Genomic DNA, 14,900 nt, shown 5'->3' with positions numbered 1-14,900 from the left:
AGTCTCCAGTGGTCACAAAAGTACAAGCACTTTCTAGGCATCATTTTCAGCATTTTTAATAGAAAACTTTCTTTGATTGTAAGGCAAAATTGCCCGCTACAACGTGATATGCCAAAAAACAAGTTACTTTTTGTTTTCAACAATTCTTGGATCTTGTCAAGGCAAACAAATTTCAACAATCTAGTGGTTTCACCAGCATGTAACCCATATACACAAACGTTCCTTATCCAGGACACACACTGAGTATCTCATTATTTATCATTAAGTAAAGGTCAAGAGATAATATATTGTACATAGTATATTAGATGTGCTTCTATGGAAGAAAGCGTGAAAAACAGAACGGTTGCAAAGACTTAAAATTTGGAGCTCTTAATTCTCTTTCAAGAACAATTAAACCCTGAAACGATTCAAGGCAGTACTACATTTAAGTGCATGCCACAAGGTACTGCATATGTACAGTATAACTCCAAAAATAACTTTTACCAGCTATATCAATACAAATATTTGACACCTACTAAGCATTTGTTTTTTCAAAAAACACAAAAACTTCTAGAATTAAGTGTTCTGTCAGCAAGCAAGAATGTATAGATAAAACAATAACTGGTAGGCTCACAAAGTTGACGATGATAAGAGAACCATCGCAGGGGAGGGTGTAGGGGTGGGCGGAGAGGAATATAACTGGTTATGAAGTCTACACGAGCTTATCTAATCACCAGTGCAGTATGTCAAGTTGTGGATGAAGTCTCACCTCTGGAGTGTCTGCCCATATTGTTATGGCCTTAAGAAGAAGAGGAATATGTGCTGGATATAACCAATCAAATAGGAAACCGTATGTCCTTCGGCTGTTGAACGGTAGGAATAGGAGGACAAGGTAAAAACTAGAGTGTGTTCAAAAAAAACAAGTCTTGTACTGCAACAGAAAATATTCATATTGACCATGCTACTTACCTACTTGTAGCCATTGCAATTCCTCTGAGATCCCTCATCAACCCAATTAATGCTTGTTTAACATCATCAGTGCAAAACAAGGCATCCGGTATCAATTCCAAACTCAGAAATACCTTATATTGCATCATTAAACTCAAATCAGTAGTGTGAGGAGCAGAAACATAAGTAAAGCTTCTGAACTTTAATACTAAAGTCTAAAGCCAATTACTAGGAGCATTTGATACAAGGAAAGAGAGTCAAGCAGCAATTTGTGGTACAATTAAACAAAAAGAAAGCTGACGGATAAAAATCTTATACTATTCAAGGTAAGACAAATAAGAAGTTATTTAATCACTGTTTCAAATACATGACTACCTGCAAAAGTGGATCCATTGATGCTTTAAATTTCAAAAAGCTATCTTCCAAAAAGATGAGCAAGCCAATAATGTAGTAGAAGGTTGTTCTACTACGTGAGCACCTGTAGTCCCCTAAAAATGAGAACTCTTCCCTCTATATATGAAAAGTACAGAGTATCAGTCCAACCAAGGCCACAAATGTTTAGGCATCAAACATAAAAGAGAGCAACATCCTCAGTTACAAATGATACTTACATTCCGATTGGAGATTATTAGTTGAGTTGTATCCAACTTTACAATAAGTTTTGCAGTCATATATCTGTCAATCCAAGAAGGTTAAAGTAATTAGAATATAGCCAGGATATGTCGTCAATTTTCATAACAGCAAAAGGACTTGAGAAGAAAAGTAAGATGATACTTGCCCAGATGCCATTTCCAACATGAGATTTAATGTTTGACTGATAACTTCCTCACACTAATGAAAAAGAAGAGAAATAATGATTTTACATTCATGGAAGAGTCACAAGAAATCAACTATGACAATTACCTCTCCATAAAACTTAAGATTGGTTGCTATCTTCCCAACAATGATATTCAATATAAGCATATGATCATAGAGCCCAAGTAACTCAGCCAATTTAGCATATAGTTGCTGCATAGGAATAAATGGATTAAATAAGTAAGAAATTTATATTTATACTGTTATAGAAGTATGAGTTAGACATTGGTATCGACATGTATGTTAAATGTCAATAAATTTAAATATAAGGATAATTTTGAGATTTCAACCGTTTTGCAATAATTAGCTTGCTTATGAAGGTTGTCCTTACTGCTTTGTATTTGGACCCCGCCTGCACCTCTAGAAAAATTCTACCCTTTGATTATTTCATCTTATGTTTCGCCAAGACAATAATTTTACGTGGGGCCTACTTACCAAACCATCTTATAACTTTTTGTATTTTACAAAATATGTATTCACGTGTATTGTGTTTGGATTCAATAGCTTTAGGTGAAGGGGCAAGCACCAAGGCGACTGGTGATGGAATAAGGAGGTGAAGGGGAAGGTGGAAGCTAAGAAGAGAGCGTATACAAAGTTGGTTGAGGGTAAGGAGGAAGAAGATAAACGGAAGAATAGGGAGGAGTATAAGATTGCTAATCGAGAGGTGAAGTTAGCGGTCACGAGGGCTAAGGATGCTGCTTTTGAGAGTTTATACACATTGTTGGATAGTAAAGGTGGGGATAAAAAGTTGTAAAGGCTCGCCAAGGTTAGGGAAAGAAGGGCTCTGGACCTGGATCAACTGAAATGTATTAAGGATGTGGACGGCAAAGTTCTGGTGGAGGAGGGTTGTATTAGAAAAAGATGGCAGTTTTACTTTCATAAACTCCTACAACAACAACAACAAACCCAGTGTATTCCCACCTGGTGGGGTCTGGGGGGGTTAGGATGTACACAGTCCATACCTCTACCTCTGAAGAAGTAGAAAGGTTGTTTCCGATAGACCCCCGGCTCAAGACACTAGCATTATGTTGGGGGATTTGGAGCATTCCAAGAGGTTTCGTGATTATGGTTATTGTAGGTGCATTAAGGTTGAGGAGGTTAAGGGGGCTATTATAGGATGCGTAGAAGTAGAGCGACGGGGCCAGATGAGATTTCGGTGGATTTTTGGAAGCGCACAGGAGGGGCAGGTATGGAGTGGTTGACTCGGTTGTTTAACATAATATTCAGGACGGCGAGCATGTCTAAGGCTTGGAGGTGGAGTACGATGATTCCGTTGTACAAGAATAAGGGCAACATTCAGGATTGCGACAATTATAGGGATATCAAGTTGTTGAGTCATACTATGAAGGTTTGGGAAAGGGTGGTAGAGTTAAGGTTGCGGAGGATTGTCACTATTTCTGAAAATCAGTTTGGATTTATGCCAGGGCGCTCGACTACTGAAGCCATCCATCTCCTCAGGAGATTGGTGGAGCAGTATAGGGATAGGAAGAAGGATTTGCACATGGTCTTTATCGACTTATAGAAGGCCTATGATAGATTCCTTAGAGAGGTTCTTTGGAGGTGTTTGGAGGCTAGAGGGGTACCTATAGTGTATGTTAGGGCGATTAGGGATATGTACGACGGAGCCAAGACTCGGGTTAGGACTGGGTAGGGGACTCGGAGCACTTTACCGTCTTGATAGGGTTACATCAAGGTTCGATGCTTAGTCCGTTTCTTTTTTCCTGGGTGATGGATGTTTTGACGCGGCACATTCAAAGAGAGGTGCCTTATTGTTTGCTTTTTGCGGATGATATAGTCTTGATTAATGAGACATGTAGTGGAGTTAATGCTAAATTGGAGATTTGGAGGCAAACTCTTGAGTCTAAGAGGTTTAGGTTGAGTAGGTCCAAGATGGAATATTTGAATTGTAAGTTCAGCAAGGTGTCTCATGAGTCCGATGTGGTTGTTAAGCTTGATACTCATTCTATAAGGAAGAGAGAGAGCTTCAGGTATCTAGGGTCTATGATTCCTAGAATGGAGAGATTGACGAAGATGTCACTCATCGGATTGGGTACGGTGGATAAAATGGAGGCTCACCTCTAGAATCTTGTGTGACAAAAAGGTACCTCCCAAACTTAAAGGCAAGTTCTACAAAGTGGCGGTTAGACCGGCATTGTTGTATGGGGCGGAGTGTTGGCCTGTTAAGAAGGCCCACATCTAGAAGATGAAGGTGGCGGAAATGAGAATGCTTAGGTGGATGTGTGGGTGTACTAGGAAAGACAAGATTAGAAATGAGGTTATTCGAAATAAGATGGGTGTGGCTTCGGTGGAAGCCAAGATCAGGGAAGCGAGATTGAGATGGTTCGGTCATGTGATGAGGAATCCGGAGGTATGAGAGGTTGGCTAGGGATGGTTTAAAGCGTGGTAGAGGTAAACCGAAGAAATATTAGAGGGAGGTGATTAGACATAACATGGAGCAGCTCCAGCTTACCGAGGACATGACCCTGGATAGGAAGTTGTAGAAGAGGCAAATTAAGGTAGAAGGTTAGTCTGAGTTTAGGGTATGGTATCTTTTGGTGTGTTACTTGGAGTATTTTGTTTATAGTATTATTGAGTTTGCTAATCCCTATTATATCTTGTTGTTCTTTTATTATTCTTACTTTTACTGTTCCTTATCTTAGATTGTTCTCTTTTGAGCTGGGGGTCCATCGGAAACAGCCTCTCTACCTCACATTTGAGGTAGTGGTATGGACTGCGTACCCTTACCCTCCCCAGACCCCACTTGGTGGAAATATACTTGGTATGTTGTTGTTGTTGTTGTCGTAGCTTTAGGTGAATTAAGGCTGAATTATTTCCTCTGTTTATTTTATTTGTCCATGTTTGACTTGGCACATCCCTTAATAAATAATAAATAAAATGATAATTTTACTACATCATTTTTATTTATTATAAATCATCTTTAGTATTATACTACGGGTAAAATACAAAAAATGGTAAATTATCTCTTGATTTCCTAAACTAAACAAGTAAGTCGAGTAAAGATGGATGGAGGAAGTAGAACACGCTTCCATATGCCCTTCGAATTATATTACTCTCCCGTTTCAAATTGTGTCTTACTATCTTTCTGAGTCTATTTAAAAAAAAATGTCTCTTTCTCTAACCCTTTTGTGAGAAATATAAGAGAATAATATTATTAAATTGTGGTAACTACATTATTACACTGAGACCTTATGTATAGACACTACGGCTGCATTTGTTTTTATTAAGATTCAGATGTCTGAATCTGAATGCATATCTGAATGGTTAAGATGATGTCTCTAGATCTGAAAACTGTATAATTAAGACTGTTTCTCAACATCTGAATGTGCAAAACTTTTTATTTGTATACATAATGAAAATACAATTCAAATAAAAAATTAATTATATATTAAAAAATATGTAATTTAATACAGTAAAATTATTATTTGATTGAAAAAGGAAATATTTACGTTTTTTAGTGATAGTGGATATGGTTTGTAGTGGTGGTTGTGGTGGCAATAATGATGTAAGTAATTAGTAATATTGGTGGTAATAGTTGTGATGGTTGGTATTGTAGTGACTGTTATGATGGTGGTGATTGATAGTGGTGGTGGTTATGATGTAAAGTTGGTTGATGTTAGTAGTTGGAGGTGTTGATTGTGATGGCTGAAAAATGAATGCATGATAGCTGACAATGTGTTGATGCTAGTTGGAGACGTTGTTAGTTGTGATGGTGGAGATAGTTGTTAGTATAGATAAATTGTAGCGATGGTAGTGGTTGAAATGGTGGTAGAGATGGCGACACTAGTGACTATGGTGGTGATGGCGGCCGAAGAATATGTGAAGGTTGATGATGTATTAGTGGTAGTTAGCGATGGTGCTAGTTGTGATAGATGAGTTGGTCGATAGTAGGGATTAGCTGGTAGTGGTTGATGACGGTGGTGTTGTTGGCGGTGGCGGCGGCGATGGATATAATTAGAATAATGGAGGTAGTAGGTGTGGTAGCGGTTGATAATAGTGGTTAGTAGCGATATTTGTGTCAACGGTGGTTGTGATGGGGGATTGGTGGTGGTGGGTGGTGGTTAACAATAGTGGCGGTGGCACAGGTGGTTAGTGGTGGTGACTGATGATTGTGGATAGAGTGGTGGTGAATATTATCCAACACAAGAATACCTCTTAATGATATTAAGACTTGATTCTAGATCTAAGCGATTAAGATCTATTCAGACTTATTAAGAGCTAAAATCTTAGTAAAAAATAAATGCACTTAATGGTCTGAAGTTTGAGCCACTCAGATTCAGACCTCCACTAAGTGCAAACAAATGAGGCCTACATTCCAATCCTATTCCAAATAGGATACTACATTACAATCCTTTTCCAAGTAGGATTCTATATGTTATTCCTATTCCTACACATATTCTAACACTCCCCCTCAAGCTGGACAAAGCATATATATCGAGCTTGTTATGGATGTAATTAATATAAGGATCAGGGACTTGGTGAAGATATCTGCAAGAAAACAGGATAAGAACTGCTCTTGACGTGCGGGAGACCTCAATTGAAAGGAACAACAACAACAACATACCCAGTATATTCCTACCAAGTGGGGTCTGAGGAGGGTAAGTGTACGCAGTCCATACCACTATCTTAAATGTGAGATAGAGAGGTTGATTCCGATAGACCCACGGCTCAAAATAAAGCAATCTAAGATAAGATAAGGAATAGTAATAGAACAAGATACAACAGAAATTAACATATTCAATAATACCAAAAGCAAGATACTCCAAGTACACACCAAAACATACAACATCCTGACTCAGACTAACTTTCTACTCTAATTCGCCTCCTCCACAACTTCCTATCCAGGTCATGTCCTCGGTAAACTGAAGCTGCTCCATGTCATGTCTAATTACCTCCCTCCAATATTTCTTCAGTCTACCTCTACCTCGCTTGAAACCATCTCTAGCCAATCTCTCACACCTCTGCACTAGAGCATCCGTGCTCCTCCTCATCACATGACCGAACCATCTCAACCTCACTTTCCTCATCTTGGCTTCTACCGAAGCCACTCCCACCTTATCTCGAATAACCTCATTTCTAATCCTATCTTTCCTAGTATACCCACACATCCACCGAAGCATTCTCATCTCCACCACCTTCATCTTTTAGATGTGGGTCTTATTAACAGGCCAACACTCCGCCTCATGTAACAAAGTCGGTTTAACCACCACTCTGTAGAACTTGCCTTTAAGTTTGAGAGGTACCTTTTGTCACACAAGATACCGGAGGCGATCCTCCATTTCATCCACCCAACCCCAATCCGATGAGTGACATCGTTGTCAATCTCTCCATTCTCCTAAATCATCAACCTCAGATACTTGAAACTATCTCTCTTCCTGAAAGAAAGAGTGTTAAGCTTAAAAACCACATCAGACTCATGAGACACTTCCCTGAACTTACACTCCAAATATTCCGTCTTGGACCTGCTCAACCTAAACCCTTTAGACTCAAGAGTTTGCCTCCAAACCTCCAATTTAGTACCAACACCACTACGTGTCTCATCAATCAAGACTAAATCATCCGCAAAAAGAAAACAATAAGGCACCTCATCCTGAATGAGTCGCGTCAAAACATCATCACCAAGGCAAAAAAAAACGAACTAAGCGTCGATCCTTAATGTAACCCTATCAAGACGGGAAAGTGCTTCAAGTCCCGTCTCTCAGTCTTAACCTGAGTCTTGGCTCTGTCGTACTATCCTTAATCGCCCTAACATACACAATAGGTACACCTCTAGCCTCAAAACACCTCCAAAGAACTTTCCCGGGAACTCTATCGTAGGCTTTCTCTAAGTCAATAAAAACCATGTGCAAATCCTTTTTCCTTTTCTTATACCGCTACACCAGTCTCCTGACGAGTTGGAGGGCTTCTGTAGTCGAGCGCACTGGCATAAATCCAAACTGATTTTCAGCAATAGTAACAATCCTCCGCAACCTCAACTCTACCACCCCTCCCAAACCTTCATAATGTGACTCAACAACTTGATGCTCCTATAATTGTTCCAATCCTGAATGTTTCCCTTATGCTTATACAACGGAATCATAATACTCCACCTCAGTTGAAAGGAACAAACTGAAAAAATGGTCAAAAAAGTAGTAAATGTCTCCGAAAAGTCAATTTGTTGCTGGAAAATTGCTGAAAAATGGCATAAACAATATAGGTCATCTCGAAATCAAGAAATGAGTAGATCTTGAATAAGAAAGTCGCCAAATAAAAGGACGGAACATGCTCATGCGCCGGATTATTAGATTTGATGACTAAAAAGTTGTCATAATCTGAGAAAAAATTATATAGGTAGGGTCAGAATGATCACATGGCCCTGCACAAATCAGCTATAGAGTCACTGGAAAGATGCACGAAACTACGCAAATTGAATATGAGATGTAGTCTGAAGAGATGCATTGTGCTACGCAAATCAGATACAAGAAAGTACTCACCAAAAAGATGCACAATGCTACACAAATCAAATACGAGAAAATAGTCACCGAAAAGTAGCTCGACGCAACACAAATCAAATATGTGAAGCCACTGGAAAGAAATACGGTGGCCCAAATTTAGCTAACATAATCATTACCCAGACGGGCAACATAATTATGAGTAATAGCCCACCACCGGCAGGGGAAGCTCTATAATTCTTTACCAAGATTGTAGTCTCTAATACCATGAGAGAAATATAAGAGTAGTATTATTGAATTGTTGTAACTACATTATTACACTGAGACTCTATTTATAGACACTACATTCTAATTTTTTTTCCAAATAGGACACTACATTACCATCCTTTTCCAAGTAAATTATTTATATTATTCTTATTCCTACTCATATTCTAACATCTTTAATTCTAACTTTTCACATGACATATGTAAGACCACAAGATCACAAAACATATATATTCTACATATCTTTAATTTAAAACCACAAGATTTAAAAATCTTATTTACTTTTTGTTTTTATAAGTAATTTGAAATAGATAGCATTAATTTACATAATAAAAGGGTATTAATTTCTTTTTCTCAAATGTATCCTTATTTAAAAAAAAATTATTTTAATCAAGAAACTATATATAATAAGAGTAATTTAATAAAAATGTTTCTTACTTATTAAGGTTGACTTTTTAAGGAATACGCTCAAGTTAAAAATACAATGTACTATAGGTCATAGGAGTAATAGTATATGATTTATAAGCATAGAATTTCAGGGGCCATTTTTGTGGGCCATTTTTGTGTGTCTCTTATGACTAAACCATATAATGCTGTTAATTAAGAGTACATACTAAGATTTAAGAAAAGACAATTTACTTTTCTGACAATTATTTTCCTTCATACTCTAAATTTCTTAAAATACATTTTATATTGAGTGGAATTATTTTCAAATGACTGACTTTTCAATTGCAAAAACAAATAACTAAAATAATTATTATTAATTTAGATTATTATTCAATTACATGGTTGTTGTATTTCATTGTCATTTCTAGAAATGAAGTATATATGACTTCCTACCCTTTACTTATAATGTACAGGTTTGGATGATTTAAAGCTTGCTTTTAAAAGTTTCGAACTTCATCACACTGCAATAAAGCCGCATGATTATCATTATTATTTTTTATCAATTTGAAATTTTAGAAGGTAAATGTTCATCTCTCAAATATATATCTTTACTTAAACATAATTTAAGTAAAGGTAGAGGTAGATCGAAGAAGTATTGGATAGAGGTACTTAGACATGGAGCAGTTACAGTTTACCAAGGACATGATCCTAGATAGGAAAGAATGGAGGACGCGAATTAGGATAAAGGGTTAGTATGAAGGAGTGTGTTCTTGCTAGTGGTCGGAGGAGTGCGTTGTTTTGTTATCTGTGCTGATAGTCGTAGTGTTATGCTTGTACTGTCTTGTTTTTGGAGTTTTGGTATGATTGTTTAACAACATTTTCAAGACAGCGAGAATGCCTGGGGCTTGGAGACAAAGTATGATGATACCGTAATATTAAAACAAGGGTGACATCCAGAGTTGCAATAACTATAGGGGTATTAAGTTGTTGAGTCACACTATGAAGATTTGGGAGAGAGTGGTTGAGCGGAGGCTAAGGAGGGTCGTGTCCGTTTCGGAGAATCAGTTTAGATTTATGCCTGGTCGCTCGACGACAGAGGCAATCCACATGGTGAGGAGATTGGTGGAGCAGTATAGAGAAAGGCGTATGATAGAGTCCTGGGGGAGGTTCTTTGGAGATGCTTGGAAGTGAGAGGGTTTCAGTGGCGTACATCAGAGCATTAAGGACATGTACGATGGAGGGAAGACCTGGGTGAGGACGGCAGGAGGAGACTCAGAGCAGTTTCGGTCGAGATAGGGTTGCATCAGGGATCAACTCTTAGTCCGTTCCTTTTGGTGCTGGTGATGGACGTGTTGACACGGAATATTCAAGGTGAGGTGCCTTGGTATATGTTATTTGCAGATGATGTAGTGCTGATTGATGAGACGCGGAGGGGGAGGGGGGGTGAATGACAAATTGGAGATCGGGAGGCAAACCCTCGAGTCTAAGGAGTTCAGGTTAAGTAGGACAAAGCCGAAAAATTTGGAATGCAAGTTTAGTGACTTGGGGTAGGAGGACGTGGGTTGGACTCCCAGGACGTTTGTAAGAGGGACAGTTTTAAGTATCTTGGGTCTACGATTCAGGGGAATGGTGAGATTGATGAGGATGTCTCTAAGCGTATTGGAGCAGAATAGATGAAGTGGAGGCTCGCCTCAGGGGTGTTGTGTGATAAGAAGGTGCCCCTTAAGCTTAAAGGCAAATTCTATAGAGTGGCAGTCTGTCCGGCCATGTTGTATGGAGCAGAGTGTTGACCAGTCAAGCGCACCCACATCCAAAAATTGAAGGTGGCGGAAATGAGAATGTTGCGTTAGATGTGTGGACTTACTATAGGGGACAGCGTAAGGAATGAGATTATCCGGGAGAAGGTGGAAGTGACTTCGGTGGAGGACAAAATGCGGGAAGGAAGGCTGAGATGGTTTGGGCATGTGATGAAAAGGGGCGCGGATGCCCCAGTTCGTAGGTGTGAGAGGCTTGCTTTGGATGGCTTCAGGAGGGGTAGAGGTAGGCCGAAGAAATACTGGAGGGAGGTGATTAGACATGACATGGAGCAGCTTCAGCTGACTGAGGACATGACCCTAGATAGGAAGGTGTAGAGGGCGCAGATAAGGGTAGAAGGCTAGTGTAAGTGTGTGGGTTGTAGCATGCAGTTAAGAGAGATTTTGTGTAGCCGGGGAAGTAACCCTAGGACTGTGTACATAGGTGGGTGCCCTTTTTCTTATGTCTTAGTTCCTATTTGTCTTATTTCGTGTCGCCAGTATTTTCTCATATTTTGTATTTCTACGATTACTATTTTATCATTTCTTATTCTTGATTTTCTTTTATGTCACCCATCCTCCCCTTATTTACTATCTTTATCCTGAGCCGGGGGTCTATCGGAAACAGCCTCTCTACTTCTTCGGAGGTAGCGGTATGGACTGCGTATATCTTATCCTCCCCAGACCCCAATTTGTGAGAATACACTGGGTTTGTTGGTTGTTGTTGTTGTGGTGGTGATGATTGTTGTTTCGGATAAACCGATGATAGTATTACTTTGCGATAGTCTTGTTTCTGTTGTTTTGTTACTACCTACCGTTTCTTGTTCTTTATTATGCCTCTAGACTGTTTTTTGCCGTGAGCCGGGGGTCTACCGGAAACAGCTTTTCTACCTCACTTCTGAGGTAATTACAGACTGCATACACTTTATCCTCCCCAGAACCCACTTTGTAGGAACATACTGGTATGTTGTAATTTATGTATATCTGATTCTTTTGTTCAAAAAAGGGAAAAAAAAATGAAAAAAAAAAAACGAAATTAGTGTACAAGACACTCTTGAAAGAGTCAAGGCGGTCGTTTGGCTGTGGGTTTAACAAATATAACTATTGGTTGTGGGTTTAACAAATATAACTATGTAAACTATCAGAAGCATAGCAAAATGCAAACACTAGGTCTGTGCTAGCACGGGCAATACCCGTTTAGTTGAGAATAGAAAGCTTAGTACTGGGTACAGTAGCAACCAAATTTTCAATAATGAACCTTTGATGAATGTATTGCCTGATCTCCAACATACGACTTTCTGAAGTTCTGGAAGAACACAAGAATAGCTAGATCAAGACGTTGTTTGCTTGTTTCTGCATATCTCTGCATTATATGATGAATAACATAAATGATGATGTGAGACCCAAAATGTCACTCAATATACAAAAATTTGATCAAGTTCTTAAGGGAAAGAAGAATACACTGATTGAATGTGAAAAACAGATGATACAATTGACATAATAGAGTTGCACCTTCATTTAATACAGGAAAACATGACAAAATAACTTTTCTACAATTCAGTGCTATATTGCCAAAGTATCAGGAGGAAGTTTGAGTAAACCTGACTGCGTAAACCGCTATCGGTAACATTTATCAGCTGCAGTACACGTGCTGAAAGTTCTGCGTCATGAATTTCTTGAGATTCCCCACTGGAAGTGTAAACAAGCAAGAGAGAGAGAGAGGAGAATGAGAACGGTGAACCTAGAAATTTCACAACATAGTTAAAATAAGTAATATAAGCTGGCAATACTTGTATCCACTAAGTTGCTTAGTCTTAACAATAGCTGCAATTATGTGAACTATCCAAGCAAATTTTGTTTCCACCATTGTAAGAACTTGAGGATCAGCAGATTCCTGTTTCAACAGACACAAATATTTCACTGCAACTGCATAAAATCCGTTGAGCCTTCAACTCTTACAAATTAAAGGGTAGTGCGGGGAAGGACAGGACGCAAGGATCTATTGTGCAAATTATAAGAAGAAAATCTAAGCATACCATATAGATCTGCAACAGAGGATCAGTTATCTGCATAACGTATGAGCTACAGCTATCATACTGTACCGAATAAAACCGAATTCAGCAATTTCAGAGAGTCAAGAATCAACAGTTAGAACATATACTGAAGTCTTAACTTAAAAAGAAACAAAAAGTCAAGCAGCTTCCAGAACATTTTGATAATCTTCAACGTGTCAATATTTTAGAGTCTGAACCTGAAATCTGCAAAGATAAGGAAGGCAATCAAGCTGATCTTGAAGAAGTTCAACATTGTCAAGGGGATTCTCTGAGAGATCAGAGACTTCACCCTGCATAGAAAACATAAAAGAGAGTAATCAAAAGCCACAACTTAATATGAGAACTCTTGATGCAACCTCACATGCAAAGTCGACTCTGAGCAACCTGTAAGGAACCAAATCTAGATGTTATAAAACTTTTGACAATCTCTGGCACAAATTCACTAAGAAGGCTTGGTGTGTCTCCCTTCAAATATGGCACTGATGAAACCAATCTAGACCACAGTCCAAGAAGGTAGTAAACACTGCTGCTAGCCCACTGATCATGGAGAAAAAAATCAGAAATTTCACAAAAAAAGGGTTAAATTTGGTGGCAGAAAGCTATTCTTGCATCCAGTTATCAAAGAGATGACCTGCCAAGATTGCAAAGATCTCAAAGTAAATTCGGCAACCAGACGTATCCAGTCCCTATAACTTTCCACATTGACAAGCTCTGATAACTGCAATAGAAGAGTATCAAAACAACAGAAAGAAAGGCACATCAGGAACATTGCAGGGATCAATAAAAGGAAGATGAAAGAAAATATCCTGGCCTGGTCAGACTTGAAACAAATTGTAAATTCTGCAATGAGCATGCCCATGAGAAGCAAACTTAAGAGCAAATAAATTATCCATGAGCACATCCTAATGAAGGCTTCGAGGTGGTCAGCTGTCATCGAAAAATTGGCAATAATAATTTGGCTCAGGTATTGGACCTAAAATTGGTTTACCAAACACAAGATTCTTCGTCTTCACACTACACAAATTTTACAGCTACTTACAAATGAGGATTGCTAATATTTATTCTTTGGTTGGTGGTCATACTATACATTATGAACTCATGTCGACTCTCAAACTTGGGGATCTGAGGAATTTAGGGTTGAGCAAGAATCTTACAGTTATAATTTGGAAACGTAGCACATATAGCAGCGCCAGAAATACAAAAACTATTGGAGCAAGAGCCTCTAAACTCCTCTGTGAAAAAGTCACAAGCTACTTAAAATACGGTATTTCTCGCAATAAAATTTCAATTGGTTGTGACCAAGCTATACATTTAGTCTATTCTAAATAGGGAAACAAAGTGATTCAAGGTATTGAACACTTGGCATAGGAAGAAGTCAGGTCAATTATATTTCAGATTGATCCATCTAGGCCTGTGCACGAATCGATTTGGATAGATGGATCAATCAGTCCTGAAAAATTTTCTGAAATACTGTTCTGATATCAATTTTCAAGAAACTTGACAGAGCAAAATATTGGTAAATCAAGAATTTCAGAACTGGTTTGGGTCTCAGAGGTAGAGCATCGATCCAAGGACTGGTTCATATCATGCACCACTTCTATTGACGTGGAAGAGAAGCACAACAGATAACCAGGCCTTCCAAGTTCGTGAAGTTTTGGAACGTTTCAGAGACTTCCACTTAAAAAATAAAACAGGTGGTGCAAAGAAAAACTTGGAAGGATTTTGATCATAACAACCCCGCTTGACCACTACCCTGAACACCATTATATTTGTCAAGCGGATTCAACATGTGCTCTATAGGTGGACCTTTTGAAAAATATTAAATTACTACTAATAATAAGAGGCGATAAGTGGTGCCTACTTCAGCTGCTTCAAGCGTGATTTTACTATATCACCTCTAATTAATTATTATAAGTCATTTACGTATTAGAAAATTAATATTAATAATATTGAATTAAAAAAAAAGTAAATAGACATTTCTGACATTTCTGCTTCAGCTGCCTCAACCATAATTATACTATATCACCCCTAATTAATTATTATAAGTCACTTAAGTATTAAAAAAGTAATAATATTGATAAAAAAGATAAAATATACATAAAATGATAAATTAACTCTTGATGTTTTAAATTAATTCAACGTTTTATATGAGGCCTACTTAAATTTTTTCA

The 14,900-nt window shown here is 38.2% G+C and overlaps 1 protein-coding gene across 9 annotated transcripts in view; it reads right to left on the bottom strand.

Annotated features, from left to right (window-relative positions):
• Window positions 1–14,900, bottom strand: part of LOC107878454 (exportin-7-A) — a 102,388-nt gene that overhangs the window by 43,130 nt on the left and 44,358 nt on the right. For 8 of the 9 annotated variants that reach the window (XR_001676887.2, XM_016725475.2, XM_016725494.2 and 5 more), the window contains exons 10-22: window positions 13,361–13,447; window positions 13,114–13,266; window positions 12,927–13,019; window positions 12,712–12,771; window positions 12,466–12,569; window positions 12,277–12,364; window positions 11,934–12,038; window positions 1,831–1,935; window positions 1,706–1,758; window positions 1,539–1,602; window positions 1,303–1,437; window positions 949–1,061; window positions 749–842 (exon numbers count right to left, since the gene is read on the bottom strand). Coding sequence is in view for 8 of the 9 variants with exons in the window: in XM_016725475.2 (XP_016580961.1) it covers window positions 749–842; window positions 949–1,061; window positions 1,303–1,437; window positions 1,539–1,602; window positions 1,706–1,758; window positions 1,831–1,935; window positions 11,934–12,038; window positions 12,277–12,364; window positions 12,466–12,569; window positions 12,712–12,771; window positions 12,927–13,019; window positions 13,114–13,266; window positions 13,361–13,447 (1,254 nt within the window). In the remaining variant the exon portion in view is untranslated. The remainder of the gene's footprint in view (window positions 1–748; window positions 843–948; window positions 1,062–1,302; window positions 1,438–1,538; window positions 1,603–1,705; window positions 1,759–1,830; window positions 1,936–11,933; window positions 12,039–12,276; window positions 12,365–12,465; window positions 12,570–12,711; window positions 12,772–12,926; window positions 13,020–13,113; window positions 13,267–13,360; window positions 13,448–14,900) is intronic. The other variant, XM_047403400.1, reaches the window with a different exon arrangement.

This window comes from Capsicum annuum, chromosome 1, assembly GCF_002878395.1.
Source record: "Capsicum annuum cultivar UCD-10X-F1 chromosome 1, UCD10Xv1.1, whole genome shotgun sequence".
In the NCBI taxonomy this organism is placed as follows: domain Eukaryota; kingdom Viridiplantae; phylum Streptophyta; class Magnoliopsida; order Solanales; family Solanaceae; genus Capsicum; species Capsicum annuum.
This window is presented reverse-complemented; position numbering and strand designations above follow the sequence as displayed.